Raw genomic sequence first — 24669 nt, 5'->3', positions numbered from 1 at the left:
GACTATATAACCGCGCGAGTGGTGCGGGGCGCCCCTGTACAACGCCCGGTTTCTCGTCCACCGACCATGTCCTCTTTCCCCGACTACTACAAGATCCTTGGTGTCTCGAAGAACGCTAACCAGGATGAAATAAGACAAGCATACAAGATCCAGTCGCTCAAGTGTGTCTCGTTTCTGGTCGAAGTTGTAACGGCCTACTCATCCCTGTAGTGCTGCAGGACTCACCCAGACAGATTAGCGAAAGCTAATCCAGCGGAGAAGAAGGCAGCCACCGAGCAATTTCAGGCAAGTCATCTTGACTGCATGCATTGCACTACGCGTGAATTGACTTGGTTTGACAGGCTGTGGCTGATGCGTACTACATGCTGTCGGACGCGACCCGCCGCAGAGAGTATGACGACCTCTATGCATCCCGCGGGCCGCAAGACAGGACAAGCGAACCCGGTTCCTCCGCGAACTTTTTCAACACTTTTGCGAGCATGTTTGGTGGAGGAACACCATCTGCGGGTGCGCAGTCGCCACCCGGAGCTGCGGGGGAACAGCCGGATGCAGACCATGTATTTGCGGACGTGTTCGAGGACGTACGTGTGATGTTGTGCTTACATTTGCAGTGCAGCATGCTCACCAATCTATTCGATGCACAGCTTCTGCGCCCGGAGGTGCAACGCCATGCCCCTTGGTGGGCCTGGCTTGGAGCCATCTGCGGTGCCGGCCTAGGGTTCATCATCGCCAACATTCCAGGCCTCATGGTCGGTGCATACGCAGGCAACCGCCTGGGTGCCGTCAGGGATGCGAAAGGCAAGAGCGTTGCTGCCGTCTTTTCGCAGCTTGGCGGTGGTCAGAAAGCAGAGGTACGTTGGTCACGTAGGGAGACTTGGATGCAGGAATCACTGAACGTTTGCTTCGGCAGATCCTGCGCGCTCTTGCTGCTAAGGTCCTCGGTGCTGCTGCCAGTCAGTTTTGATGATACCCTACGGCGTTACTCACCAACTGTATCCTTATGAATCTGGATGTTGATGATTTCCTGTTTGCTAAGTACCTACGATGCCACTGGCTATGAACAACGGAGTGGCCCCTGCCTATGTATAGTACCTGGCATGCATGATCCGTTCGACGGATTGTAACTCGATTGTTAAGGCAGTTGAGGCGATGGTCGTTAGCTCTAAGCAATGCGCGAAGATACGGTCACATCAATGCAGACCCACAAGGAGTTGGCACGGCACGGCACTTGCAGTGAGATCGAGATCGAGATCGACGCGACGCGCCCTGCGGCCGCTCTACTTACTTAACCTCGCAAAAATTGAGGACGTCCACATTCCCGGACAGGGCCGTCTCTCCCTCCTCTCGCTTTCTGGAATAGCTTCTGAATGAGCGTTGTCGCGTCTGGATGGTAGACTCTCGGAGCTTGCGCGCGAATCCGCGACCCTCGTCAAAGGGCGCGACCCTCGACTCTAACCTGCGACTCAGAGGTACGGACCTGCATGAACTCGCTGCTATTCAGCGCAATGCTCATCTGTATTATTTTGCGTGCTTTTGGTTGATTATAACAGTGCGTAGGAGGGCGAGTAGTGTGCCTGTGGAGTTGGCTAGAGATTCGGAGAGGTTGCGTGAGTTATTTCTCACTTCCTTTGTACAGACCGTGTACTCATGTAAGGTGGACGTAGGTGTCACTGCGGGTTCGCTCAAACGAAGTAAGGGGCTCCACGAATTATCTCACATCCCCATGTAAAGTGTAAGCGTTCCCAGAACGTACCAGTGCGCGAGAGTCTATGCAGGACGAGGGCATATTCTTGCCTTACACTTCAAGTGAGTACTGAGGCGACGCTTATATTGTCACTGTCCGTTCATTGTCGGGTTGTCTGTAGCACAGCCCATCGCGGGTCCCAGTAGGAGGCTGACGTTGAACATGCCAGCCATCGACGAACAGCGCAGCGCGGGCGAATACGCACCCGCAGACGGCGGTGTACAAGAGATCGGCCTTCTGACGCCCGCACCTTCTCAGAGCAAGTTCACGTCGAAACCTCAGTCGACGCGTCGTCGTACCTCCACAGCTACCTCGAAAAAGGACAAGGGTAAGCAGAAGGCGACCCCGGACGATGCGCCTTCTGAGGACGATACGGAGAGCGTGCGCTCCGCTCCCGAAACGAGCAGGCCAGCAAAGCGACGGAGGACAAGCCGCTCTGGGGGTCTCGATGGACAGCTGCCCAATGACCCTCTGTCGGACCGTACGCCCCATCCCCAGTCATCGGACGACATGGAGGAAGACACATACTCCGAAGCAGAGCTCGAGGCGAGCTTCCAGTTACTCGACATCTCGGACGTAGCCGCACTCTCAACCATACCCATCGACCCCACAATATCTCTCCCCATCTCCGAGAAGGAAGGGAGCTTGTACGTCCCGCCCGCCGTCGCGCGCATCATCGACAGTACGTCGCGCCTCCCACCCGGAGCCGCCCCCACCACGCTGACCGCGCTCCGTCTTCTAGCCCTGAAACACGCGCTGGTCCTCGAGCGCACCGCGCGGCAGCGCGCCGAGGAGCGCTACGGCGACGAGCTCCGGCGGCGCGTGCACGCGGAGCTCGTCACGGACATGCTCACGCAGAAGAACGCCGTGCTCGAGGTCGAGACGCGCGTGTGGGCGAACGCCGCCGCGGACACGTTCGCGGAGCAGTTCGCCACGCTGCAGGGAAGCCCTAGCGGCGCGTCGGTGGAGGCGGGCGCTGCGCCGTCGACGTCGACGCAGCTGATGTCGATGCCGCAGCCGTCGGTGGTGTCGACGAACACGCTGGGGCTGAGCGTTCCGCAGGGAGATGGGCGCACGCAGGATGTGCTCCAGCGCGCTGCAGGTCAGTGTGCGTGTTGGTCTGCTTTCGTTCATGTCCCGAAATCTTTTGCCTTCTCCTTAGCTGTGCAGCAATTCTTCGAGCAGCTGATACCCATGCCAGTTCCGAATCAGCAAAGAATGTCTTGAACCTTGCACAACACGGAAGAATGAACGTATACACTGTCTCGCCTTGACGGCGACGAAAAGTATTTTATACCACCAATGCTCGCGCTCGCACGCAACACATCTCAACCAACTCGGCATCTCTTAGCAAATACGGACGACTTTGCGCAGGAAATGATACACGGCTTCGTTCGCCAGTTGTTTTCATAGTATAGCCACAATTTGTTCAGCGTAGTACAGGCTGTATGCGTATAGTAGGACCAGGAGGATGGAATCGGCACAAATTTGGATAGTAATGTCTACCAGAGAAAACCATCGTAATTACTTAACGCATTGGAGTAGATCGACCGTAGTCCACAGGACACAAGAGGAGTAATAATACACTTGCCAAAGATGCTCGGTGTTCGACTAGGGAGACACGAAACTTTCAAAACGACTCGGGACCCTTGGATATAGCACAGTTTGTGTTGGTTTCTTCGTTCATTAGCCCAATGGTTTGCTTCGCGCGACAATATGCAGGAAGGATGCGAGGGAATTGGGAAGGAAATGATAATGCGATGCGTGTGTGCGGCTTTTGCGGCGGTTGCGTAATAATAGGAATAATCAATGCCAGAGCTCTCCGACCTGGCAGCCGTCGGACGGGTCCAAGGTGTGTTCGGTATGTTGAATGGCCGAGTAGTCGTTGAGACCGCATGCCCCATTGGCCATCGCGAGTGCGAGCGCAGCAATCGCTTTCTCCGAGCGTGTGGCGGAGTCGGTGATGTCGGCCTTAGCGGGCGTCGCTCCTGCAAACGAGCTGGGCGACAGGGAGACGACAGACGGATTGGAGGATGCCGTGTAGGAGAGCGTGAGACGTGGGACATTTGGCTCCGAGTACGGCGTGGCGCCGTCGAGCTCGACGGGAGACATGTCGTCCTCGGAGGAGTACACGGACGGGCCGGTGAAGGCACTGAATGGCGAGGAACAGCGCTCGCTCGGCTCCGCACTGGGCAAGGCTGGCGACAACGGCCCGTCCACGTCAGGGACGTCAATGTCCATGTCCATCATGTTGAGCGACATGGCGCGCTTCTTGCACGAAGAACTCCGGTTATGGAGATGCGCTGATCCCGACGCGGGCTCACTCGAGACGATCTCGACGTCGTCCTCCTCGTCCCACGCGGTCGCAGGCTCCGCGTTCTGCAGCACGGGCAAGCCAGGTTGCGCGCGTGGTCCGCGGGGTGGGTCATTGCGATCCCGCTGGTCGACCGATAATCGCCACCGCGAGTTCTCCATGTCGCGCAGGCGCTGGACTTGGCCCTCTCCGCTTTCCGCCACACTGCGCTTCAGCTCCGAGAACGCGTGCGCACGCAGTTCGAGCTCTCCGGCCGACGAGAGGCCGGTCTCGATGACCGACATGTTGTTATGTTGCGGTGGGCTACGCGGGGATGGATGGCGCGTTTTCCGATGGCGACGCTCGGGAAACAGGTTGAAGGCGGCTGACGTGCTAGGAAGCCCTGGTACGGACATTGAACGCACGTTGCCCTCGGATGACGGTGCGAAGGCAGCTGGGAGTGTATACGGGTCGCTTTCCCTGTCCCTGGGCTAAATAGTACTCGTGAGACATGGATGTGGCTTGCATTGTGGACGAGTGGTGCTCACGGAAGCATCTCTGCGGGCGCGCTTTCCTCTTCGCCACTGGTCAACATCCCACTTTTCGGGTCGTTCCCCTAGGGCAACGAGTTCCTTGTAGGAAAGGCTCCTTGGACTGCTGAGACGCGCGCGCTTGGATGATGTGCGCCATTTGGGATCGTCGGCCGGAAATAGAGCACGGGACGGAGAGGAAGCAGACTGAGATCTGTGTCGGCGGGCGTAACGGCGGCCAGAAGGCATGTACAGCGTGTGAGGCGCGATGTACGCGACGGCGGGTGAGAGGAAGGGTTGGGCGAGCGGGGGAGGGACGGGGACTCGGGGCGAGTGGAGGGAGTGGATATGGCGGGTGTGGCTGAGGCGAGTTCAATTTAGTAACCCATGCAGGGATCGGCATCCGCCGGGCCGCGTCTTCGGCCAACGATCGCCTGACGATTCCCTCCCGCCACCGCCATCGCATCCCATCCTTATTCACTCACAGTCACCCCGTCGGTGCCAGTCAGGCTCGATTCTGAACGCTAGTCGAACGTGCTCGCTCCATCGCCCTTCCTTATCTCGCTCGGGATGCATCTCATGCTCAGCTTGTGAACTTTGACTCGAAGTTCCCACCTATACCCAGCTCGGCCTCACATGCTTGGTCCTAGGCTGTATACTACAAGCGTATCAATACACCTCATTGAGATGGGCTGCCCTTTGCTGTCCTCGAATAGAATGGTGCCTATTCCCGAATCCCGCGTTGCACCCAGACCCTTTCCGTTGAATTGCCGTCAGGCTATCGGACGGCTCACGAACGCATGGGCCACGCTAAGTATTGCATACCGTGTTTCGGCGTAACCTGATTGACGCACTGCAACGGGAGCGATGGCTCGTCAGCCGTACACCACTTATCGAGCACTTCGCCGTCCCCCATTCGGCCATGCTGTTCGCGCTCACAAACCATAACTTATCATCATATGCTCTCTGGTGATGCTTTGTCCGGTAGTATGCGGGGCGGCTCGAGCTCGTCTCGACCGGGACTGGTGCGTCTTCTCAGCGCGATGGCGGTTCTGCGTTCGGAGATTCCTATTGTCAGAACCGGTATGGCGTTGAGATCGGCCGACGGAACGTTAGGCAGGCGTCATTGTCTACATTGCGGCGCCCAGCATCAGGAGGCATGTGCGTCCGAAGCTTCAAACCCATTCACTCGTAAGGCGCAGAAGGCCGAGATGCTCTCTCGCATTCATCCTGAATGCTCTTCATCGCCGTGGGTCATCGAGCACAGCTTGTCACCGATATGAACAATGTGATCCCCATGCACATCGTGACCAACGTCCTTGTCGTATTCCGGCGGCATGTATCACCAGAAGTAGTCCATTCCGCCTACATTTTGGTCATGGTACTGCCTACGTGCACAGCCCTGTGGTAGTACTTGGTCATGACCTCCATTCCCCGAACTCCTCCAGGGACCAGAAGACGATCTTGTGAATTCAATACATACATATGTTCACATACATAGGCCGACGTAAGTACTCCTAGCGAACGAATCATCAAGCAGCAGTAGTCCGTGTCATATCCATAGTCTCACTCAACATGTGTGAACTGGGTATCGCAAAGCGGGTCAAACTCCCAAGGACATCCACTGAATCGCTCAGGCACCACCGACTACCTGCCGCCGGTAAGCTGCCTCACCAAGAACATCCCCCGTCCCTCGCCATCGCTCTTCGTGCTCCGGATGCCAGTGACCGACTTTGGGCGGGGATACCGCCCAGCGCCCGATCGCGGCCCGTCGTGCAGCTTCGTAGGGCTGGACGAGAGCTGTCTGGTCGGACTTAGCCCGCCGCCCGTGAGCTGCCTCATCATCGCCGCATCGGAACCGCCCAGGCCGGTGAACTGGCGAGCCATCGTCGTCGTCCCCGTGTGCTGGGGCGCGACACCGCGGCTGCCCGTGTGCGAGGGCACGACCGGGCTCCGGACGGGCGACGTCGGATTGCGCATCGAAGCGGGCAAGAGGAGCTTCAATACGCATTTAGCGAGGGATTCGGGCGGGAAATGGAACAGAACTCTCTCACCAAGCACTCCCTGCACCACACCCGGCCGTCGATGTCAGTCTTCGCAGCGCTGTCGAGCTTCTTCCCGCAACCGGGCTTGCCGTCTGCCTTCCTCCGCCCCTTCGCCTCCTTACCTCCGCACAGGAGGCAGTTTGCGTGCCAGCGCGTCCCCTGCGGTCCGGGCACCACACCTCGCTCCATCGGCGATACGGAGATGTTGCATCCCGGGCACGATGCGCCTCCTCCGAACTTCGGGAACGTGAAGGTAGTACTCGTCGCTGGCGCGCTGGGTGGTGGCCGCTCATACCGACTCGAAGTGGGCTCACGCGTCGAGTAGCTAGCAGTGTTGTGAGCGCGCGAGGTAGAGAGAGGCGTCGTGGTCGACGCGGTGATCGTTGGCTTCGGAATGGAGCTCGAAAACTTGTGAACCTTCGCTCTCTCCGGCGGTGCACACTGTGGAAATGCGGTCAGGCCGGGTGTCAAACATTTGATCACGGACCAAGGCAACGAACCTCAACATGACAAGCACCCTCTTCGCCTCTCACGAAGACTGCACGCCCTCCTTCATGCTCTTCAAACGGCCCATCGCAGACCTTACACCTGAAGCAGGCTGTGTGGTAGGTCTTCGGAGGAACACCAGTGCTGGACGGCTCCTCCGGGACCGTTACGAACTTCCCACCATACTTCTTCGTGAATAGTGGCTGATTACACTTCGCACATCGAGCATCGGACGAAAGCGGCGTAGGCGATGGCAGATTCATACCGCTCGGTAGCGTCTTCGACTTGGGCGTAGGCGTGTTGGACGAAAGCGCGTCGGACGTGCGTGGACGTCGGGTGCCGCTTCCGCTGGTACTACCGGCGTAGGTGCTACCAGTTATCTGCGACTTCATCGGGGTCACCTCGCGCTTGTTGATGTTCAGCGCGTAAGTCGAGACACGCCGACTAGGAGGGCTGAGTGATGGCGGAGTAGAAGGCGCACTGGATGACTGTGTCGTCGACGTCGTGTCCGAGAACTCGCCCGCCAGATCGGGCGTAGATGGCACCGACTGGTCGTACGCTGAGTCGAGATCCGTCCGTGACGTCGCGGTCCGTATGCCAAGCCCTGTCCGCCCTCCCAGGCTGCCTGCCGAGCGGGATGCGCTCAGCACCGTCGGTATGTCAGACATAGGCCCTGTCGACTTCGACCAAGGCAAGTCAACTTCGGTGTCCTGGGGATCTGGGCTCAAGTCGATGAGGGTGCCCGTAGGTACCTTCTCCCCGAGCAGCGACTCTACTTCGTCGTCGCCCGTCCGATCGCGGCGTAGGGTGTAGTCCGTCTCGCCTGTCTTATCCTGGCGCACCGACGACTGAAGAGATCCTACAGACGGGCTGTTTCGTAAGGACGGCGTCCCTGACTTGCGCGGAAGCCGAGAAGCTGTCTCCCGCCCTCCACCTGCTGATGTACCTGTGAGCGAAGGTCGGAGTACGCCACTTTCGTCAACGATACTGCTGCGTGCCCTAGAGCGCGACCGCCTTCTAGGAGTCATGGTCTCCGCCGACGCCTTGCTCGCCGATGGTGAACCGGTCGCAGGCGCAGGCGAGGCCTGCCCCAGGAAGCGCTTCTTCATCTCCTCGATAGCTTCCTCAGTGGGTTGCTTGGACGAAGCTGAGGGACTGCCATAACGCGGGCTACCCGTGGCCCTGGAGATAGGACTCGAGCCGAAAACATCTGGTTCAGGACTCCTGAACCTGTTGTATGTGCGCCGTGCAGCCGGACTGCCGTCACTCGGACCGTCTTCAGGCTCGGGGCTTCTGTACCTGCTAAACCGGCGTGTCGAAAGAGGGCTGCCATCCCTGTCGGGCGTCTCCGGGTCAGGGCTCTTGAACCTGTTGAAAGACCGTGCGCTGGTACCAGGTTGCATAGCAGGCGATGACCCCAGGGAGGGGAAGGAGTCGGCGCGAACGCGTGCAGCCAGTCGTTCGGTGATGGGGCTGTTATCTACACTCCCAATGTTGCCCGGTGTATACCTGGACGCTAGCGGACTGCGCACAGGGGTGAGAGTCGGGCTCTTCAACCCACCGTTGGAACGAAGAGGAAAGTCGTCCTTGATTGGAGTATTTTCTCGACTGCGGGCAATACCGAGACGCTGCTCGAGCTCTTCCAATGTCGGGCTGCCCTCTCGTTCTCGTTCTCCGCGCCTCGTACCGCCCAGATTGCTCAGCGGACCCTCGTCCTTGCGACCGGGCTTCTGCGGCGTATTCCGATTGGACCTCGTGAGGCAAGTGTCGAAGCAGTCTGCACAGCATGGCTTGCCCAGAAGGTCGACCATAGGAGTATCGCCGATATCCTTGCCGCAGCCCTCGCACTGGAAGCATTTCTTGTGCCAAACTCTACCGCTATTCTCCACGAAACCGCCCTCGCTCTTGAGTATGAGAACGGGTCTGTAGCAGGCAGGACAGTCTCCCTTTGAACCACCGTTGTCAACGAAGCACGGGCGGCATAGGAAACGGGTGTTGTTCCCTGGCGTGAGGGCGGCACCAGTGGATGAAAGAGTTGACGGGTCGGGGTAGATGGTCGCATCGGGAGGGAAGGAAGTAGAGCACAATGCGCAGTGGAACGAGTCCAGGGTTTCTTTGGGCTGAAGGACAGAGCCATATACCTTGGCGAGCTCAGACCCATTCGGGTTCGGCAGGATACCTGCCGCTGCTGCTGCGGAACTCGATGGGGAATCAGCGCTGGACGAATGCTTGAGCGGAGAGGGTGGACGCGGGATGGTTGCATTCGCGATGTGTGCAGACACGCGTGAACCGAGTGTGATGGATGAGGCTGGGCGCGGGAAACGCCTAGAGCCGGTGGAGGTGGAAGGAGGGGTATCGTCGACTGTCTCGCGGACGGGGCGGGTGGGAGACTTCTCTCTTGTGACATAGGTCCTAGACCATCTATCCTGAGGCTTTCCCTCGCCCTGGTCCCACTTCACTACAGGTGCTACCATGGGAGTCAGCGCACGGACGTGAGGCACGGCAGTAGGCTACTCACCGACGGCAGTACCACCGCACTTGCAACGGGGACCGACGACAATGTCACCGCATCGTCTACAAAATCCCATCTAGAGTCCAGTGCTTCGTAAAGTGACGTGAATGGCGTTAAGTAAGGAATGGCTAGGAAACGTGAGTTGAGTGAATGCTACAAGCGAGAGCGTCCCTGAACAGGCATGTCCGAGTTGAACATGCTCCAGTCGCGATCACGTGGTAGTCGCGTCACTTAGACATAGCGCGTCGACGCCCGCCGCAGCCCGTGCGGTATGCACACGCGATTGGAGACACCTCGTATTGCGCAAGCAACACGGAGAGTTACATCTAGAATTTCTTCGAGCCTCATTTACTTAGAAACCGCAAGCACGATCAAGATTATTCGTTGGCTCCGAGAAGACTACTACTACTGCGGCACCAGAAGCAGTTGCAGTACGTCACGAAGGCGGGCAAATATTAGCTTGCTGTCCTCTAGACACTTTAGCCACTGTCATTCCAAGGCATGATATCAGATGTAGCAGGGTCGGACGTACCGCAGACACATCTACTATGTTTGCTGGTGCCTTCGCGGACAGAACATCGTTGATCTGAGTCATCTCCGAGTCATCGGTAAGTCATATGAAAATGCATCGCAGATAATCGTACCGCCGCTAGAAGCTGCGAAGCAGGTATTGCAATTCTTCTTTGGAGATGCTGCAAATAATCATCGCCCCTCTTGCGGGATTGCGAGATACCTTTCAGCGAGATGCACAAGTTCATTGTCAATGGCGATGATAAAATGTAGGTGACTAGCAAGGCGTCTGAGTATTTCTGCGAAAATTCTCAATGAATATCTACCTGCTCTGTCGTCTCCGGAAGCGATAAGGCACGTCAGCGCCATGCAGATCGAAGGAGCAACGAGCAGAGCAAGAGGTTCTTCCACATCGAGGTAATGATGAGTCAGGACGAGTAAGAGTATGTCGCGCAGATAGTTCCAGCCGTCAGCAAAGTACAGTGCATCCAGCTGGCATTTGTTGTGAGTCACACAGACATAGACGGAGAACGCAGCTGGGGTGACGTGAACGTCTAGGCTTCATCTGGATGTCAAGCGACAAATGCTTACCTGCCAGAGCCAGGTCGTCTGATACCCCGGCATTGAGAACAAGTGTCCATGCAGCCTCATCCGTCCATGATTTGTCAGTGATGTCGCCATGATGCCCAAACATGCTGGAGGCAGAGAGTGCCAGAAGGAGAGGACTTCGAAGCGACGTCAAGGTGTCAGGACTAGCGTCACCAGAGGAGAACGAGTCGAATAGGCCACGCAACAGAGGGTCGGTCATAGAGCCGGAAACTTCAAGCTGAGCTCGGCTGCGCCAGAGGAGAGTCAGGAATTGTAGTGATTGCCTTAGATCAGATATGTCGGTGTCATTCCTGCGTACGCGCTCGGGGAATGATCTGTGTGAGATAGTCAGATTTGCGGCAAAAACTTCAGACATTATGTCGTGCCTCGCGTGTGTCGAGATACCTTCGAAACGAAGTGAGAAAAGTAGTATTTTGAAGCTAGTCGCGCAGGTCACTCACTGTGTTCGAGTCTCGCCTTCAAATCAGATCCATAGCTGAAAAGCTTCTCCATGACAGTCCGTATGGTGTCTGTTCTCACCAATGTCAACCCCTCGAGGATGACATCTTTTGCTGCGATCAGCATGAGTCAAAATCCAGCTGGCCTCTTATCTATCACTTACTGACGGTGGCGATTGGATCTTGAGGCAAATGAAAAAACAAGCGTCCAAAGGAAGTGCATAGTTCTGTGACTAGGCTGTCTTGACCGTTCGTTTCGTCGTCAATCAGCGAATATGTCGCGCATGTAGACGCCGCTCTGTAAAGTACGTCCTGCACGGCAGATGGAAGTTGTTTGTCAATGTCGGACATTACAGATACTCCACGATTTATGAATCTCTGGAAAATGCGGTCAGTTCATCGGTGCCCGTCAGTATAATGAGCACTGGATGACCGTACTATCAAGGCAGCACAGGCCGTCGTGGGGCTCGCTTCTAAGGCAGTAAACACATCTGCATCCCAAGATACGTTATGGCTCGTCCGATCTTGCCCGGATGCCTTTCCGACATGATACAGCCAATTTGCCGTCTGTCAGTTTTCCAGTGAGAGGCGCTATACCAGAATTGGGATGTCAAGGTGTACCAGGTGATCGATAATTTCTGCGTGGGCGATACGCGGGTCATTCCAGACTTTCCAACACCATCCAATCGTCGCTGGATGTCTGAGAAATACCGTTTGAGCAGCGTCGAGTGACGGAGACGGAGTCACTAGCTCCATGTCCATCGAAATCATGGATGTCGGGCACATGATACCCATGACATGACGGAGTAATGCAGCGTCCGTATTAGGTCGGAAGGGGACTTGGGATCGGTTGGTGATGTCCGAGTCCTGCGGGGGATCCGTCACCTTGCCAGCAACACGCAATGTGTCAGAGTACGCCGACGTTAGGGCCGTAATGAACAGACATACCGCAAATAAGGAGAGGAACATCGCGCAAGTGACCCTGTCTTGTGTTCCAAACCCGTCGGCGTCAATGATGCCCGTCGTGGACGCCGTACGTGTTGCGCCCGGAGTGCGGTCGAGATAACAGCGCAGGGCAGCGATGAGTTTTTTGCTATCGGCACTGCTGCCAAGATGCTACGTTAGGCGCACGGGACGACTCATTCCGCAAGGGCACTCACCTCGCACTATTCAGTGTATTGATTTCCTGGAGATAGGGTCGCAGAACATAAATTCCGTAGAGCAAGCGCATGGCGAGGCGGCAAGCAGCTGGTGATGCATGAGCCGCTGACAGAACGGTCGGCAATGCGCTCCATGTGCCTGGCATTGTGTAAGTGTCAACATTGACAGCCAGAACCGCCGAAAAGCTCGCGCACTCGGTAGCTGTGTCGCGGCACGCAACAAATGAGATTCGAACTGCTTCTGCATGCTAGCATGGAGATCCGCCGATTGGTCCGTGGATGGAGGGGAGCCAGCGGCAACAGTCGTTATAGCCTCTCCTAGCTTAGCGAAGACGACGTCTACCCAGCAGACAACTGCCGAAGACGCCATGCCTACGTGCACTTCGCGAGCTGCAATGACATAGAATACCTGCCTATATGCGAATAATAACGCAACATTTTCAGGGTCCACTGAGCCGCAATGCATCGTTCCAATTAGTGAAGCAGACGCCACCGGGAAAAGATACATACTGAGTGTGCTCATTGCGGATTCGATGTCCCCTATGTCCTGAGGCAGGGAAACGACGACATTGTCCAAGTAGGTCAGAATGGTGGTCGAAGCGACTTGGATGACACCGTGTAAAGAATCATCCTGTAGACACATGTGAGAATGCATATATATATACTGCGTGTTCCGGCAGTAATAACCTTTTGTACTTCCTCGAGATCCAGCGACCGAAGATCCCGTATTGCTTGTTCGACGTCCGAGCCGGAAGGAGTCATGTCCTGGGAGCTGGTTTGACTAGAGCAAAGCGCTTGGGTAGTGGCTATATGCGCGAAATCCGCGGCGTCCCAGCCCTCTACTGTAACGGATACTTGAGATTCGGGCTCCGTGTCGCTATCCATGTCTGCCCTGATACGAGTGAGAGCAGCGTGCCGTCTTGAAGCGCAGGATTGCTGAATACAAACAGGTTCAGGCGGACTTTGCTCTGAGCCCATGCACCCATTGACACGTGAGCAGGTGACAGGGAAGCAGCCTCGACCTGTCAACGTTTCGACATGCGTCCAGTACTACACTTGGCCTCTGAGTCAAGTCGGAAAAGCGTTCATCAGCTTTATGTAACGCACTGGCAGGAATTCAAAATGTCGTGCCACTGCACGCTCGTACGTGGTACCCTGATCATCATTCCAATAGCGATACGAACCTGAAGGAACCTACCATTTCTGGGTGAGGTTGCCACGGATTGATTGTTCAGCTAAATCATCCATTTCGATGGGCGGCAACAGGATGGGCGGCAAGCAGAACATCGGTCATAAGCCTTTGATATCTGTTAGCACGGTAGTTATGTCCATCCTACACTCCAGTTGCTCGTCACTACGCGAGAAGACAGATTCGAACGCGATATTCGACGCTTCAGCCTATGTGAACAGTGAGATAGTGCGTCCCAGAGCTACCCTGCCACACTCACCTCGCCGTCGCAATATTCCAAGTCTTGCCATTCTTGATCCTCCTCATCGTGGATGATTTTGAGCATGTCTCTTCGCACCTGTGTCATGCCTCCCTGCGCCTGGGGCCCCCTGTCATCCGCTTTTCTGACGGCGACCTGGACTTCCTTCGCTTCACCGGCAGCTTTCTTCTCTTTCTTGGGAGCAGGCGCGGGGGCTGGCTCGTCAGGATCTGGCGGGGGTCCCTCGTCAGAATCATCATCTGAACCGGCACCTCCTCGGCCGCGCCTATTCTTCCGGCTCAATACGTCCATATAAGTCAATGTCGGGCGAAGTTGGTGTGTCTCGCTGATTGGGTGTAAATGGAGTTGTCCTACGAAGAGTACTCAGTATGCGCGAGACATCGTGAGATGTTTAACGCACCATCTCGCACTATACCTAGCACGTACACGCCCGTATGAGGAACCTGTTCACTCCGCATGCGCACCTCGGCGAGCCTAGGCTCCTCCCCTTCCCTTTGCTTCACTTGCGGAAGGGCCTGGTTCTTCTCCTTGTCATCCTCCACCCTCGCCTTCCCTAGATCTGTAGACCGCTCCGCATTCCAGACCTCTGGACGTGTATCCACAGGTACATGCAGCTCTAGCCTTCGCACGTCAGGCTTCAGTCGTGCCTTGATGCGCTTCCCGCTGGCTGCGGCCGTAGGGGGCACCTGCAACGGACGCGTGAGCAGCGGATACTGGTGGATGTGTACATATGGTGCGAGAGCGTTGGAGTAGTGGATGGGGAGGACGCTAACGAGCTGGTCGTCCTCGTTCATGGTCGGCGGTGGCTGAGCCTGGAATCTGGATGGAGTGCCGCTGCGCGCGGCAGATCTTGGATCTTGGATTAGTTTGCTTCTCCGAGATCCAGATCTGCGCAGATCGCAATCGGCTCTGGCGCGGCTGCAACCCGAAGCACGCCGTGAACACCGTCCGACGACACAATATATTGGTATTTTTACTGGTAGAGTGGGCATGCATACATACAAGGCTGTGATGCTGTTATGATACAGTGATGATGAACATGCGAATAAGTAGGAATATCAACGCTAGCTACTGCTCCTCGAGGGCCTATTACTAGTATTCGGATACGTGAGATCGATATTAGTCCGCTGGTCTGTCCATGCGTCGAGTGAAAACCTGCGTGAGCCAAAAGGAGGTCTTGATGCTCCTAGATCTGCAGGCGGACGTTGTACCTCCGCATGCGAGTCCTTGGTCACGGTGAACGAAAAGCGGGAGAAACTGGCAGTAGGAGAAGAGGGAGGGTACGGCAGAGGCGCAAGCGTGTCTGGCGTAAGCGATCTAGGAGGTGTATCATAAGGCGATGGTGATTGCTGGAAGGGTAATGACGGGAGCGGTGATACGGCTGAAGGTTTCCTTGAAGATGACGGCGTGATTGGTGAGATGTTGTAAGAGGAACAGGGGGCGTCGTGCGAAGGGTCGTAGTTCGGGAGAAAGCTAGCGTGAGATCTGTTGGTACGGATACGTGGGTGCGACGGCGAGGTACTGCTGTCATCAGATGACGTTGTTTGACGCGGATCAGACCCATAGAAGACTTTCGAGTAGTCCACGTCCGTGCGAAGCATGCGATCCCAGGCAGCTGGGTGCTGCAGGATAGATTCCAACTCATGGCGGCGAGCTACTCTTGAAAAACTGTGCATCGTGCACATTGAGATGGCAACCCCTACCACGTGTCAGCTTTACTCTATCATACAGCATCACATCCACTCACAATTCAGTACGATCCATGATTCTGCACTCAATGATGCGTTGCTGTGGACGCCGACGAGGAGCGCGATGGTCAGCGCCATAAACACAGCAGTGATCACGGTCGTGTATAGCAGCTACGCGATCGTCAATACCAGGCGAACTACACATTCTCGGGACACTCACCTCATTCCTCAGCATTTTTTGGAACAGTTGACGGCCAAACAAATGGCCACTCCATCTTCGCAGTGTGAAGACCCCGGGAAAAGAGGATATATGCGTGAAGCGTCGGAGAGTCTTCCAGGAAGTCGACTGACCAGACGTGGGTCTGCGGGGTGGTTGTGGAAGAGGGAACTCTCCTGGTAGAGATGGCTTCCGCTGATAGGCAAACCCGGCAGGAAAGTCATCGTCAGACCACATCCGACGGGTCCACTCCATGAACGCATGCGTCATGGCGCGCATATACGGTCGACCGCCGTTAGAAGAGCCGAGATGAGCGTCTGGTACATAATCCCACCACCCTCTCCTGGGCGGTGTACCCTCCGCCGCGTCGGTCGCGTCGTTCCGCTCGTATAGCTTCCCCTCGTCCGCAGTGGAGACAGTAACCCGAGCTTCGGCTCGTGTACGGTAGGACCTCGCGACAGCGAAAAAGACTATGTCGACATGTGAGCTCTAACGACAGCGGGAAGCGCCATGAGCACTCACAACACGCGCAAAGCACGGCAGTCTCGATGAATTCAGTCAATATGACGGCCGACAGGTAGGGTGAATGGCCAGTGTCCAAGCAAACGCCTGTCTGATGTCAGATGCATGGCATTGGATTGTAATTGCCCCATACCATATTGTGATCGATATGCACTATTGTTGGCAAGCTCCAATCCTTCCAGAGTCCACACGGTAGCCGTCACAAAGAATAGAAACAGTAGCACAAAGCGATTGTTGCCCAGGCAGCGGTACGCCTTCACACCGATAATACCCGTGATCTACGAAAGCACGCATGGACATGAGGCCTGAGTGGACCCTCCAGTGTTGTTTCGCTCACCATAGCATCGGAAGATAATTTCATGAGCGTTTTCTTGACAGCAGTAATTCTGGAGTATGTATAAGCGGTCTATGATGAACCATTCGCTCAGATGGTGGGCCAGGACTCACGTATGACACCCGACCGACATGTCCAACAACCCCACAGTAATCACGACCCCTGCTACAAGCCCGAGGATCTGACTCAACGCGAGCAGGTAGAACAGGGTCTTGTCCTTCACCCTCGTCCTCCGGAGAAATAACAGCGACTTGCGAGCATTGCGTAGAAAGAAGACGCACAGTGCGCCCGCAATAAACACCGGGGATTTGGATGTCGTCATCTCATCCACATAGCTCTGGGAGAGCAGCGACCCATCTACAGTGGCATAGTATGTCGGCCGAAACGACGAGGGCAGAGCATCGTAGAAATGGTCGAAGCGCGAAACAGTCACGTCCGCGTGCAGATTGATGACGACAGGCGCTGCAGGAACCGCGAGTGTGGGCGCGGGGAAGGGGAGGACCTGAGCGTCCGAGATGGTCGTCAGTGGGCTGGTGGGCGATGGGGCCATGTAGAGGGAGGGGGCGGACGCCGAGTGCCATGGAGGGGATGCGGTGATGCTCTGGGAGAGCGGTGTCCCCATGAACATGTCGCGGGCGGGAGCACTGGCTGGGGAGCGGGGCCGGGGAGGCGGACTCAGGACGGCTGTAGCATTTGTCGGCAGGCTGGAGGAGGCTCGTCGCAGAGGAACGTGATCAACTGTCCGCAAGCTGCGGGAAGACAGTCGGGCAGCCGGGAGCAGTCAAGTGTCGCGGTGTCGTGCAAGAGCCATAACACCTTATATGTCCTTCTCCACGCGAGCACGCGGGCTATTACAGGCCGATTAGCCAGGGCTAATCCCAACACGGCTACATGTCTTTACGGCGCACACTAGGCGACGTCGTGTAGAATTGCATTCCGTGCGACCTGTCGCACCCGTGTCGTCCGCCACTCCGACGCCGGGCCTGTGCCCTCGACTCGGAGTCGAAGACCACTCGGACGGTGGCGGCAGCGCACACGCGCCCACACTCAGGCCCGCCGCCGGCTGCCCTGTCCCCAGGCGCCCACCCGCCGCCTCGGCGCGGTGATCGAACCGGCGTCTTCCGGCGAATTTTCGCGTCCGCACGCCTTCCTCGTCCCAGCCTTCACGCAGCCTCGCTCATTCAGTCAAGCTCTTCTAGTGCCTTCTCATCGCCCCGTCCACCGCCCGGCACCGCGAAGAGCACCTTCGATGTCGTCGTCCACGTCCAGACAAGCACCCGTCATCGTGATCACCGGGACCCCCGGCACGGGCAAGACCACGCATGCTCAGCTGCTCGTCGAGGAATCACCGGTTCCACTCAGGCATATCAACGTCGGAGAGTGGGTTAAGCAGAAGGAGCTGTACGAGGAGTACGATGAGGACTGGCAGAGCTATACGGTCGACGAGGACAAGGTGTGTCTGCGCTCCGACCCTCAGGCTCATCTCAGTGGCTGGTCTGATTGGTGGCGCCGCGACGCCTATCGCCTTAGCTCCTAGATGAATTAGAGCCCATAACTTCCGCGGGCGGTGTGATACTTGATTGGCATACCAGTGATATATTTCCGGAGCGATGGGTCGATCTGGTAGTAGTGCTTCGGTGTGATCATAGTCAACTATGGGAACGTCTGGAAAAACGGTGAGCCATATCGAACCCCCTTTTCATAGATGTCACTTATCGTCATCAGGGGTTACCCACTGAAGAAGGTCCAAGAGAATAACGAGGCTGAGATCATGGAGGTCGTCCTGGACGAGGCGCGATCATCATACGCACCAGAGATCGTGGTCGAGCTTAAGAGCGAAAGTACGGAGGACCTAGAGTCCAACGTAGCACGGATAGTCCAATGGATTGACGCATGGAAACAAGATCATGGAGCAACGAATCAATGAACATTGCATTCGGGACTAGCACGACAGCGACACTCAGCGGATGGTGATACAGTAACAGCGTAGGTGACAGACAGTTACACTCCCTCACATTCAAGCCGGCCCTATTACCCACATCCGCTTGCGGTCCCGCAACTCGAGACCACCAGGCGCCTCCTGCTCCGTTCGGATACGCTTGGCCGATTTTTTCTTGCCCTCGGAGATGCGAACCTTCTCGAAGTAGACGTACCTAGGCGGAGCACAGTTAGTCTAACAGCTACATACCATGCCAGTTGCAAATATGAGCCTTACGCGGCGTAGTACGTGCCATTCTCCGCGCCCCCGGTCGGCCCGCTCTGCTTCACTAGTGAAGGGCACGACATATCAGTCTTATTGCAGACTCGTCGACACGTAGACGCAACTTACTGAAGCGGTTATAGGAGTTGTTGTTGATCTTTCCAATGGAGTCCAGCCAATGCGTGATCTATGCCAGGGCAGTCATGTCAACAAGAAACGCTGTAGCAGGGATGCTTGGCACATACCTTGAAGCCAGGTGACTTCTGAAGAGCGCGAATTTTGCGCCTGATATCGTTGCAGTCGTCGCTGAAGCATACAGTAACGTCAGGGTGCCACCCGCTAAAACGTCGTATGAATGCCAGTAAGACTCACTAGACCGGTACGCCTCCCTGCAATACGTTGTCAGTGTATCAAGAAAGAAGGGCATAAGAGAAACGCACATCTTCGTCCTCTCCTTCAAGTTTGATATCCGACCAATCCTTTGACGGAACAGGCTCCTTCGCCTTCGCGCCTTTGCCCTTGCCTTTAGCGGGTGCTTTTGAAGTCGACGCGTCTGCCGCGCCAGACGCCTCCGACGTGCGGGCCTTCTTCGTCTTGGGCTTTTCGTCGTCAGACGGAGCGACATCCGACGCGTTTGACGCGTCGAACGCGTCGTCGTCGATAACATCAGACTTGCGTTTGGGCATGGTCAGTGTGTACGTGCTTCTGCGGTAACGGACTTCAGCTAGCTATCTATGCGACAACGGGCGAGCCTGAGGGCGGGTAGATGGTGGTCAAGAGAAACAGCCGTGTGGACGTATTTGTGGAGTTTTATGACCTGAGATCAATTGAATTTTGGTGCGCGCCGCGGCATCGCGTACATATTCGCTTGCTGGAGACGGGCAAGCTGCGGCGCCACAGATTCGACGACGATCCGATCTCGTGACCGAGTCGCGTCGCGACGCGTGTATGCCACTGTAACAGCAGTGACACTGAACAGTGTAAGTTTGATCCACGATCGTACTTACTAGGTAAGTACCACCGCATGTAGCACGCGGTGGTACCGAAAGCGATGTGTTTCGTTAGACACTGGTCTAGACCTCGGAATCATGGCCTGTGCAAGGCACATATAATTACAAATCGAACATATGTATGGGGAACAGTCTCGACTAATTCCTACCGTCTAGACTTGATACAAGATAATGTGCGATGGGAACAGATGATAGCTAATGGTGAGTCGAGTCTCGAGTCTGTCTACGATCCAACATGACAAAGCCTTGCGGGTACGCAAGTTCGTTCTGCTCGCGTTTCGTCGGTTTCTTCTTGCCTTCGGCAATTCTGACCTTCTCAAAGTAGACGTATCTAGAAACAAGGTTACGTCTTGACAATTGAATCTGGACGCATACAGACTCACGCAGCATAATAGATGTTGTTCTCGGCCCCTGCACTCGGCCCTTCAGCTTTCACTTCGCGGACGTTAGGGCATTGTGTGTGATCTAGCTGATAGAAACTCACTGAACCGTGACCACGAGTTATACTTGACCCCACCTATGTTACGAAGCCAGTAGGTGATCTAGACCGTAATGAAGTGTCAGTACCTCGCTCCATTTGAGGAGTGCAAATTTTTCTTACCCTGAAGCCCTGACTTCGCTGCAATTTGCGAATCTTCCGTCGAATGTCGTCGCAGTCATCACTGATGTAATGAGAACGGTCAAAACATTCAAGAAAATCCCGCGAAGTATGAGCACTCGCTATATGGGTATGGAGCCCTAGACGAATCCGGGGCGGCGACTTTAGACAAGTTGCACAATGGACATGCCAGTGGATAGCGCCACACACCTCGTCTTCGCCCTTTAGACGGACCTCTTGCCAATCATCAACTGACCGCTTCGGCGCCGTAGGTGCAAGACTTAAAGGCCGTTGTCGGTGAGTGTCCCCGTTGGTGTTTGTTGTTGTGCGAATAGGCGGCATTTCGAGTCGACAGGCCGCAGGGTAGTAACAAGGACTGGGGAAAGAGAGGCTGCATGGTCAGACGCGATGGCTCCCTACTTATACAAATCTATGTAACTGCAGCCAGGGACCCTCATCGGTCCAGTCAGTGTTGCGGATTATGGACCGGCTGTCTGGAACGGACGAGAATCGAGATCCGCGGCACCTCCGTTTGACCTCCGTTCAGGGTGGCGTGGAGAATCGCCGTCCAGCCCCGTGACCGCGACAGGGGTGTGACCAGACGCGTCTCGGGTCACACTGTACTAAACGCTAGGGCGCCTGTCGCGATATGATCCCAGACACGGCGTGGCTGCCGAGACTGTCGGTTTCCGCAATTGGCAGTGGCAAACTTTGTGAGCCGTATTCGAAAGTGATGGTGGGAAGCATGTCAGATGGCCCGTATTCGGACAGGGCCAGTGGTGAGTTGCCGTCCTCGGTTCTTGCGTTCTCACCGAACTGACAATGCCGCGCCGCCGCAAAGACGCACAGCAGTCCGACGTCGACCAGATGGTCGAGGAGGCGGAGATGGAGGAAGACGGGCAGGCTGAGGCTGAGGATACAGAAATGGCCGTAGACGCTCCGGACGATGACGAGGCGACGGAAGACAAGGACGCGGAGGGGCAAGAGGAAGAAGACGTGCGCGTCTTTCCTACGCTCGTCACTTGACTTGCTCACAAAAGCTCACCGTATTAACACAGGAGAATTCAGACCTCGATGCCTTATCGGACACTCCAGGCGACCAACAGGAAATGGGTCCCGCAACCCAGCCTCGCCTTAGGATCAAGCTGAAACTCAGCGCACAGCAAACAGCTGTCTCAACACCTGACGAGGATCCAACACCTTCCTCTCGTAGAGCAATATCTCGCGGTAGGACACTGCAACTGAGACTTGTCCTTCTGTGTTGACTTGACGTCTATTAGATATTGACATAGAGTCCGAAGATGAGGAAGACGAAGTGGACGACGATGACGACGATGAGGACGCACAATCTACGCGGTCCACATCTGTAGCTACCGCGGGTACAAGCAAGGCGTTGACAGCGCGTCAAGCAGTCCTCGCAAATGTCGTTGATGCTACGCATGTCTCCCTTGGTACGTGTGACTGCTTCCCTTTGTGCCCCATGACGGTGCGATAATCGACTATAACATACAACTAGGTCCGACACTCAACTCGCGCAAGAAGAAGCCACTCACAGAGATGGAGCTCGCTCTAAAACGTGAGGAGACTGCGCGTAAGCGCAGGAACCTTACCGAGAAGAAGCTTGAGGATGAAAAGGTGCGGCATTCCTTGGTCACCTTCACCGCTAGGACATAGAGTAACTTCCAATACGTAGACGGAAACCATAAATCGTCTGCTGAAGAAGCAATCTCGCGCTAGAGGGAAGCGCAATGCCCTCGCGACCGCCGAGGACCGTCCGTCCACCGGAGGCGGCGGCGACGACGGAGAGGAAGGCATGGGGGCCGAGCCTTTCGAGTTTGTCAACCCCACAATGTATCGCTGGGTGTCGACCTCCCGGAAGTCTGCGTTTCAAGGCGAAGCCAACACTGACAAGAAGATGTCTCTATCCTTCTCGGTGCCCGTATCCGTCTTGCCACCGACCCTAACGCCGCCTGAGCCTGCCTCTGCAGCGATGGACATCGACAAGCCGGTTGTTCCTGCAGACCCTGCAGTGCAAGCTTTGGCCAACTGCGACGTTCAAGGGTGCTCTGAGCGGCGCAAGTACCGTTTGGTGAGAGACTTTGCCAAGGGTGCTTGTGGGATGACCCATTTGAAGGCTCTCGAGGCACAATTGGTCTAGTACTAGGCCAAGGCTTTACGGCTGTTGCAGCTGTGGGTCTGGTCGAGCCACCTCGTGTATTTGTTACTCGGAGTGAGGAATCTGTTGTATTGATATATGTACTTGTTCTCATGTTGTCGACCGCAACGATGTGATAGATGCGAGGAAGAGAACCCTCGCACTATGTGTGCATTGATGTGCAGACATCTCTATCCGTCAGGGCAGCTCATATGATGCATGACGGCGTTGACTCAGATGATGCCTTGTGGTCTTTGGGCTCATACACCCAAGGAGTGTTCACCGTGATACGGGTTATCATGATAGGTAAGTACACCGACACATCGCGAAAATCCATTAGGTCATACTGCCACCTAGACATTATCAAGCACCCAAGAGACTGTATATGTATACCACACGGCCCGAAGCACTGTCCATCATATCGACAACGGCGACTAACAACATCCAACATTACACGACACAGCAATCGGCAGAACAAAGCAACCATAGTACGGTGGATGCGCAGACAGCCACAAGGCCGGTCAAAGGTAACATAGCAGGACGAGATGCTCCATTGACAGGGAGGAAGTCGCCAGTCGACGCGGTCGCTACTACGATCGTCGATAGCAACGTCTGACTGAACATGTGCAATCAATTATCAGCATCTTTAGAGACATACATCAAGCTTAGAGGGTTTGCAAGACTCACGTCGTGGTGAACACCCCCGTTGAGTCTGGTCCAGTGACGGTCGTCAGCATGGTCTCGATATCCGTCGACACCGAAGTTACGGTCCGAACGGATGTTCGCGTGGCGGTGGTCGTGACGACAGAGACACTGGAGCTGTTCCCGGAGACCGAGCTCATACCGTTGCCCGAAGGGGTATACGTCCCCGACGCCGAATATGAAGTGGCGGTGGGAGTGGTGTAATACCCCGAGGATGTGTAGGTCGCGGAATACCCCCCGCCGCTCGTGTAGCTGTCGGAGTAACCGCCGCTCGTGTAGTCGTCGGAGTCATAGAGATCCCTGGGCTCTACGACGACGGTGGCAGGGAGGCTCGACGGCGACATGGTGATCGGAGTCTCACCATCTGTCACAGTGGTGGCGTCGGGCTCTCCATCCGGAGCGTTCGCGTCGCGCGCAGACAAAGGCGATCGGTTGGCTTTCGGCTGCACCTGATGTTGGTGAGATCGCCCTGGAGTACGTAGGTGGAATTGTAGTCCCGAGGAGCATGTCACGCGCGCACGGTAGTCAGGGACCACCACGAGGATAGGAATAGTCAGAGGCGACGGCCAGCGGAGGCCCATTGCTGGTGACCACACTGAGAGCTGATATCTGAGGTATCAGAGGCAGCCAGGCTGGGATGCAGCAGAGATACGCACCGTATGTTTCCCAGACGGCAGACACAAAGGCACAGGCCATCGATAACGCAGAATGACATCCTCTCCGCGACGTTCCTGGGTTATGAGAGCCAAATCCGACTCAGTAGACAAGACGATGTTTGATCTCGCACGATATGGAACCAGCAGCATGTTTATTCCGTCCGGTGAAATATGTTTGGCAGCATCGCGCTGTAATGCAGGGGCGTCCGAACCATGTCTTACCTAGATTTAAGTCGTAGGTAGGAAACATTAGAACGGTATGACGTGCAGACGTACGCAAACAGTGATCTCTGCGTGCCCTCCAACTTCCCAGGTTCTACATCAACTCTCAGCAGGCTGAAAAACGCGAGAGCATGATGGCAAACACACGTATTGATCGACGGTACGTCGAAGGTGAGCGGTCCGTCAAGGACATCCGAATTGTGGGGCGACCGTTCGGCGGTTGCAAGGAGCGGAAGCAGCAGCAGCGCCAGGCAGAGAAGAATTTTGTAAAGGAGCGTCGTGCGTGGCAGTGACAACGAAGCGACGGAACCAGTGGAATCTGGTTTGCTCCCGAGAAGGGGGGGTCGGTGATCCGGCACCTTCACGAAACCCATGCTTCACATATGTAGGTGAGCAGGTAGCCTGTACCTCAGTCGCCAGTACTGTGAGTCAAGTTGAGAGAAGAGCCTAGGAGAGTATGAAAAGCATGGCCGCGTGCTGGGAAAGAGTGCAAGCCGTTGAGCGGCGGGTGAGGATGCCCACACTGTTGCTACGCTACTTAGCTTAGCCGACCGCAACTGCAGCGCGGCTCGATCGAGATCACTCAATACA

At 55.9% G+C, this 24669-nt stretch overlaps 10 protein-coding genes across 10 annotated transcripts; 4 read left to right on the top strand and 6 right to left on the bottom strand.

Annotated features, from left to right (window-relative positions):
- Positions 1-48: 48 nt before the first annotated feature.
- C8Q71DRAFT_763022 (DnaJ domain-containing protein) lies at positions 49-1140 on the top strand. The gene is made up of 5 exons (XM_047923972.1): positions 49-161; positions 219-285; positions 342-581; positions 645-851; positions 911-1140. Exons 1-5 carry the CDS (start codon positions 67-69, stop codon positions 962-964), a joined length of 663 nt encoding a protein of 220 aa, XP_047778059.1. The 5' UTR covers positions 49-66; the 3' UTR covers positions 965-1140.
- Positions 1141-1274: 134 nt separating this feature from the next.
- C8Q71DRAFT_90875 (uncharacterized protein) lies at positions 1275-3261 on the top strand. The gene is made up of 6 exons (XM_047929007.1): positions 1275-1469; positions 1536-1607; positions 1665-1691; positions 1747-1806; positions 1866-2426; positions 2487-3261. Exons 1-6 carry the CDS (start codon positions 1388-1390, stop codon positions 2969-2971), a joined length of 1287 nt encoding a protein of 428 aa, XP_047778058.1. The 5' UTR covers positions 1275-1387; the 3' UTR covers positions 2972-3261.
- C8Q71DRAFT_90881 (uncharacterized protein) lies at positions 3215-5007 on the bottom strand. The gene is made up of 2 exons (XM_047929013.1): positions 4586-5007; positions 3215-4528 (listed from the first exon to the last, which is right to left on the bottom strand). The coding sequence occupies exons 1-2, from the start codon at positions 4814-4816 to the stop codon at positions 3551-3553; spliced, it is 1209 nt and encodes a 402-aa protein (XP_047778057.1). The 5' UTR covers positions 4817-5007; the 3' UTR covers positions 3215-3550.
- Positions 5008-6214: 1207 nt separating this feature from the next.
- On the bottom strand, positions 6215-14568 carry C8Q71DRAFT_858537 (Sin-like protein conserved region-domain-containing protein; the record flags this gene model as incomplete). Its single annotated transcript, XM_047927530.1, has 17 exons — positions 6215-6565; positions 6622-7053; positions 7113-9565; positions 10447-10656; positions 10712-11113; positions 11170-11280; positions 11331-11544; positions 11605-11733; positions 11788-12051; positions 12115-12271; positions 12327-12465; positions 12522-12776; positions 12837-12957; positions 13014-13213; positions 13664-13724; positions 13775-14124; positions 14175-14568. The coding sequence occupies 17 exons, from the start codon at positions 14566-14568 to the stop codon at positions 6215-6217; spliced, it is 6243 nt and encodes a 2080-aa protein (XP_047778056.1).
- Positions 14569-14721: 153 nt separating this feature from the next.
- C8Q71DRAFT_763005 (uncharacterized protein) lies at positions 14722-17554 on the bottom strand. The gene is made up of 7 exons (XM_047923971.1): positions 16649-17554; positions 16539-16587; positions 16335-16479; positions 16202-16288; positions 15683-16149; positions 15522-15633; positions 14722-15473 (listed from the first exon to the last, which is right to left on the bottom strand). The coding sequence occupies exons 1-7, from the start codon at positions 17161-17163 to the stop codon at positions 14839-14841; spliced, it is 2010 nt and encodes a 669-aa protein (XP_047778055.1). The 5' UTR covers positions 17164-17554; the 3' UTR covers positions 14722-14838.
- A 130-nt stretch (positions 17555-17684) lies between these two features.
- On the top strand, positions 17685-18887 carry C8Q71DRAFT_836397 (P-loop containing nucleoside triphosphate hydrolase protein). Its single transcript, XM_047926443.1, has 3 exons — positions 17685-17988; positions 18066-18211; positions 18261-18887. Exons 1-3 carry the CDS (start codon positions 17785-17787, stop codon positions 18460-18462), a joined length of 552 nt encoding a protein of 183 aa, XP_047778054.1. The 5' UTR covers positions 17685-17784; the 3' UTR covers positions 18463-18887.
- On the bottom strand, positions 18536-19777 carry C8Q71DRAFT_90747 (uncharacterized protein). The gene is made up of 6 exons (XM_047928955.1): positions 19176-19777; positions 19108-19124; positions 18981-19041; positions 18865-18922; positions 18751-18802; positions 18536-18688 (listed from the first exon to the last, which is right to left on the bottom strand). The coding sequence occupies exons 1-6, from the start codon at positions 19419-19421 to the stop codon at positions 18553-18555; spliced, it is 570 nt and encodes a 189-aa protein (XP_047778053.1). The 5' UTR covers positions 19422-19777; the 3' UTR covers positions 18536-18552.
- Positions 19778-19940: 163 nt separating this feature from the next.
- Positions 19941-20685, bottom strand: C8Q71DRAFT_858533 (uncharacterized protein; the record flags this gene model as incomplete). Its single annotated transcript, XM_047927529.1, has 5 exons — positions 19941-20076; positions 20129-20180; positions 20230-20287; positions 20347-20407; positions 20600-20685. 5 exons carry the CDS (start codon positions 20683-20685, stop codon positions 19941-19943), a joined length of 393 nt encoding a protein of 130 aa, XP_047778052.1.
- Positions 20686-21165: 480 nt separating this feature from the next.
- Positions 21166-22850, top strand: C8Q71DRAFT_869475 (uncharacterized protein; the record flags this gene model as incomplete). The annotated part of the gene is made up of 5 exons (XM_047928315.1): positions 21166-21339; positions 21402-21570; positions 21624-21794; positions 21860-21978; positions 22037-22850. The coding sequence occupies 5 exons, from the start codon at positions 21166-21168 to the stop codon at positions 22499-22501; spliced, it is 1098 nt and encodes a 365-aa protein (XP_047778051.1). The 3' UTR covers positions 22502-22850.
- On the bottom strand, positions 22781-24653 carry C8Q71DRAFT_90526 (uncharacterized protein). Its single transcript, XM_047928892.1, has 5 exons — positions 24226-24653; positions 24133-24172; positions 23857-24078; positions 23186-23802; positions 22781-23114 (listed from the first exon to the last, which is right to left on the bottom strand). The coding sequence occupies exons 1-5, from the start codon at positions 24450-24452 to the stop codon at positions 22949-22951; spliced, it is 1272 nt and encodes a 423-aa protein (XP_047778050.1). The 5' UTR covers positions 24453-24653; the 3' UTR covers positions 22781-22948.
- Positions 24654-24669: the final 16 nt, after the last annotated feature.

Source organism: Rhodofomes roseus (genome assembly GCF_022264815.1).
Source record: "Rhodofomes roseus strain CIRM-BRFM 1785 chromosome Unknown C8Q71scaffold_12, whole genome shotgun sequence".
Lineage (NCBI taxonomy): Eukaryota > Fungi > Basidiomycota > Agaricomycetes > Polyporales > Fomitopsidaceae > Rhodofomes > Rhodofomes roseus.
This window is presented reverse-complemented; position numbering and strand designations above follow the sequence as displayed.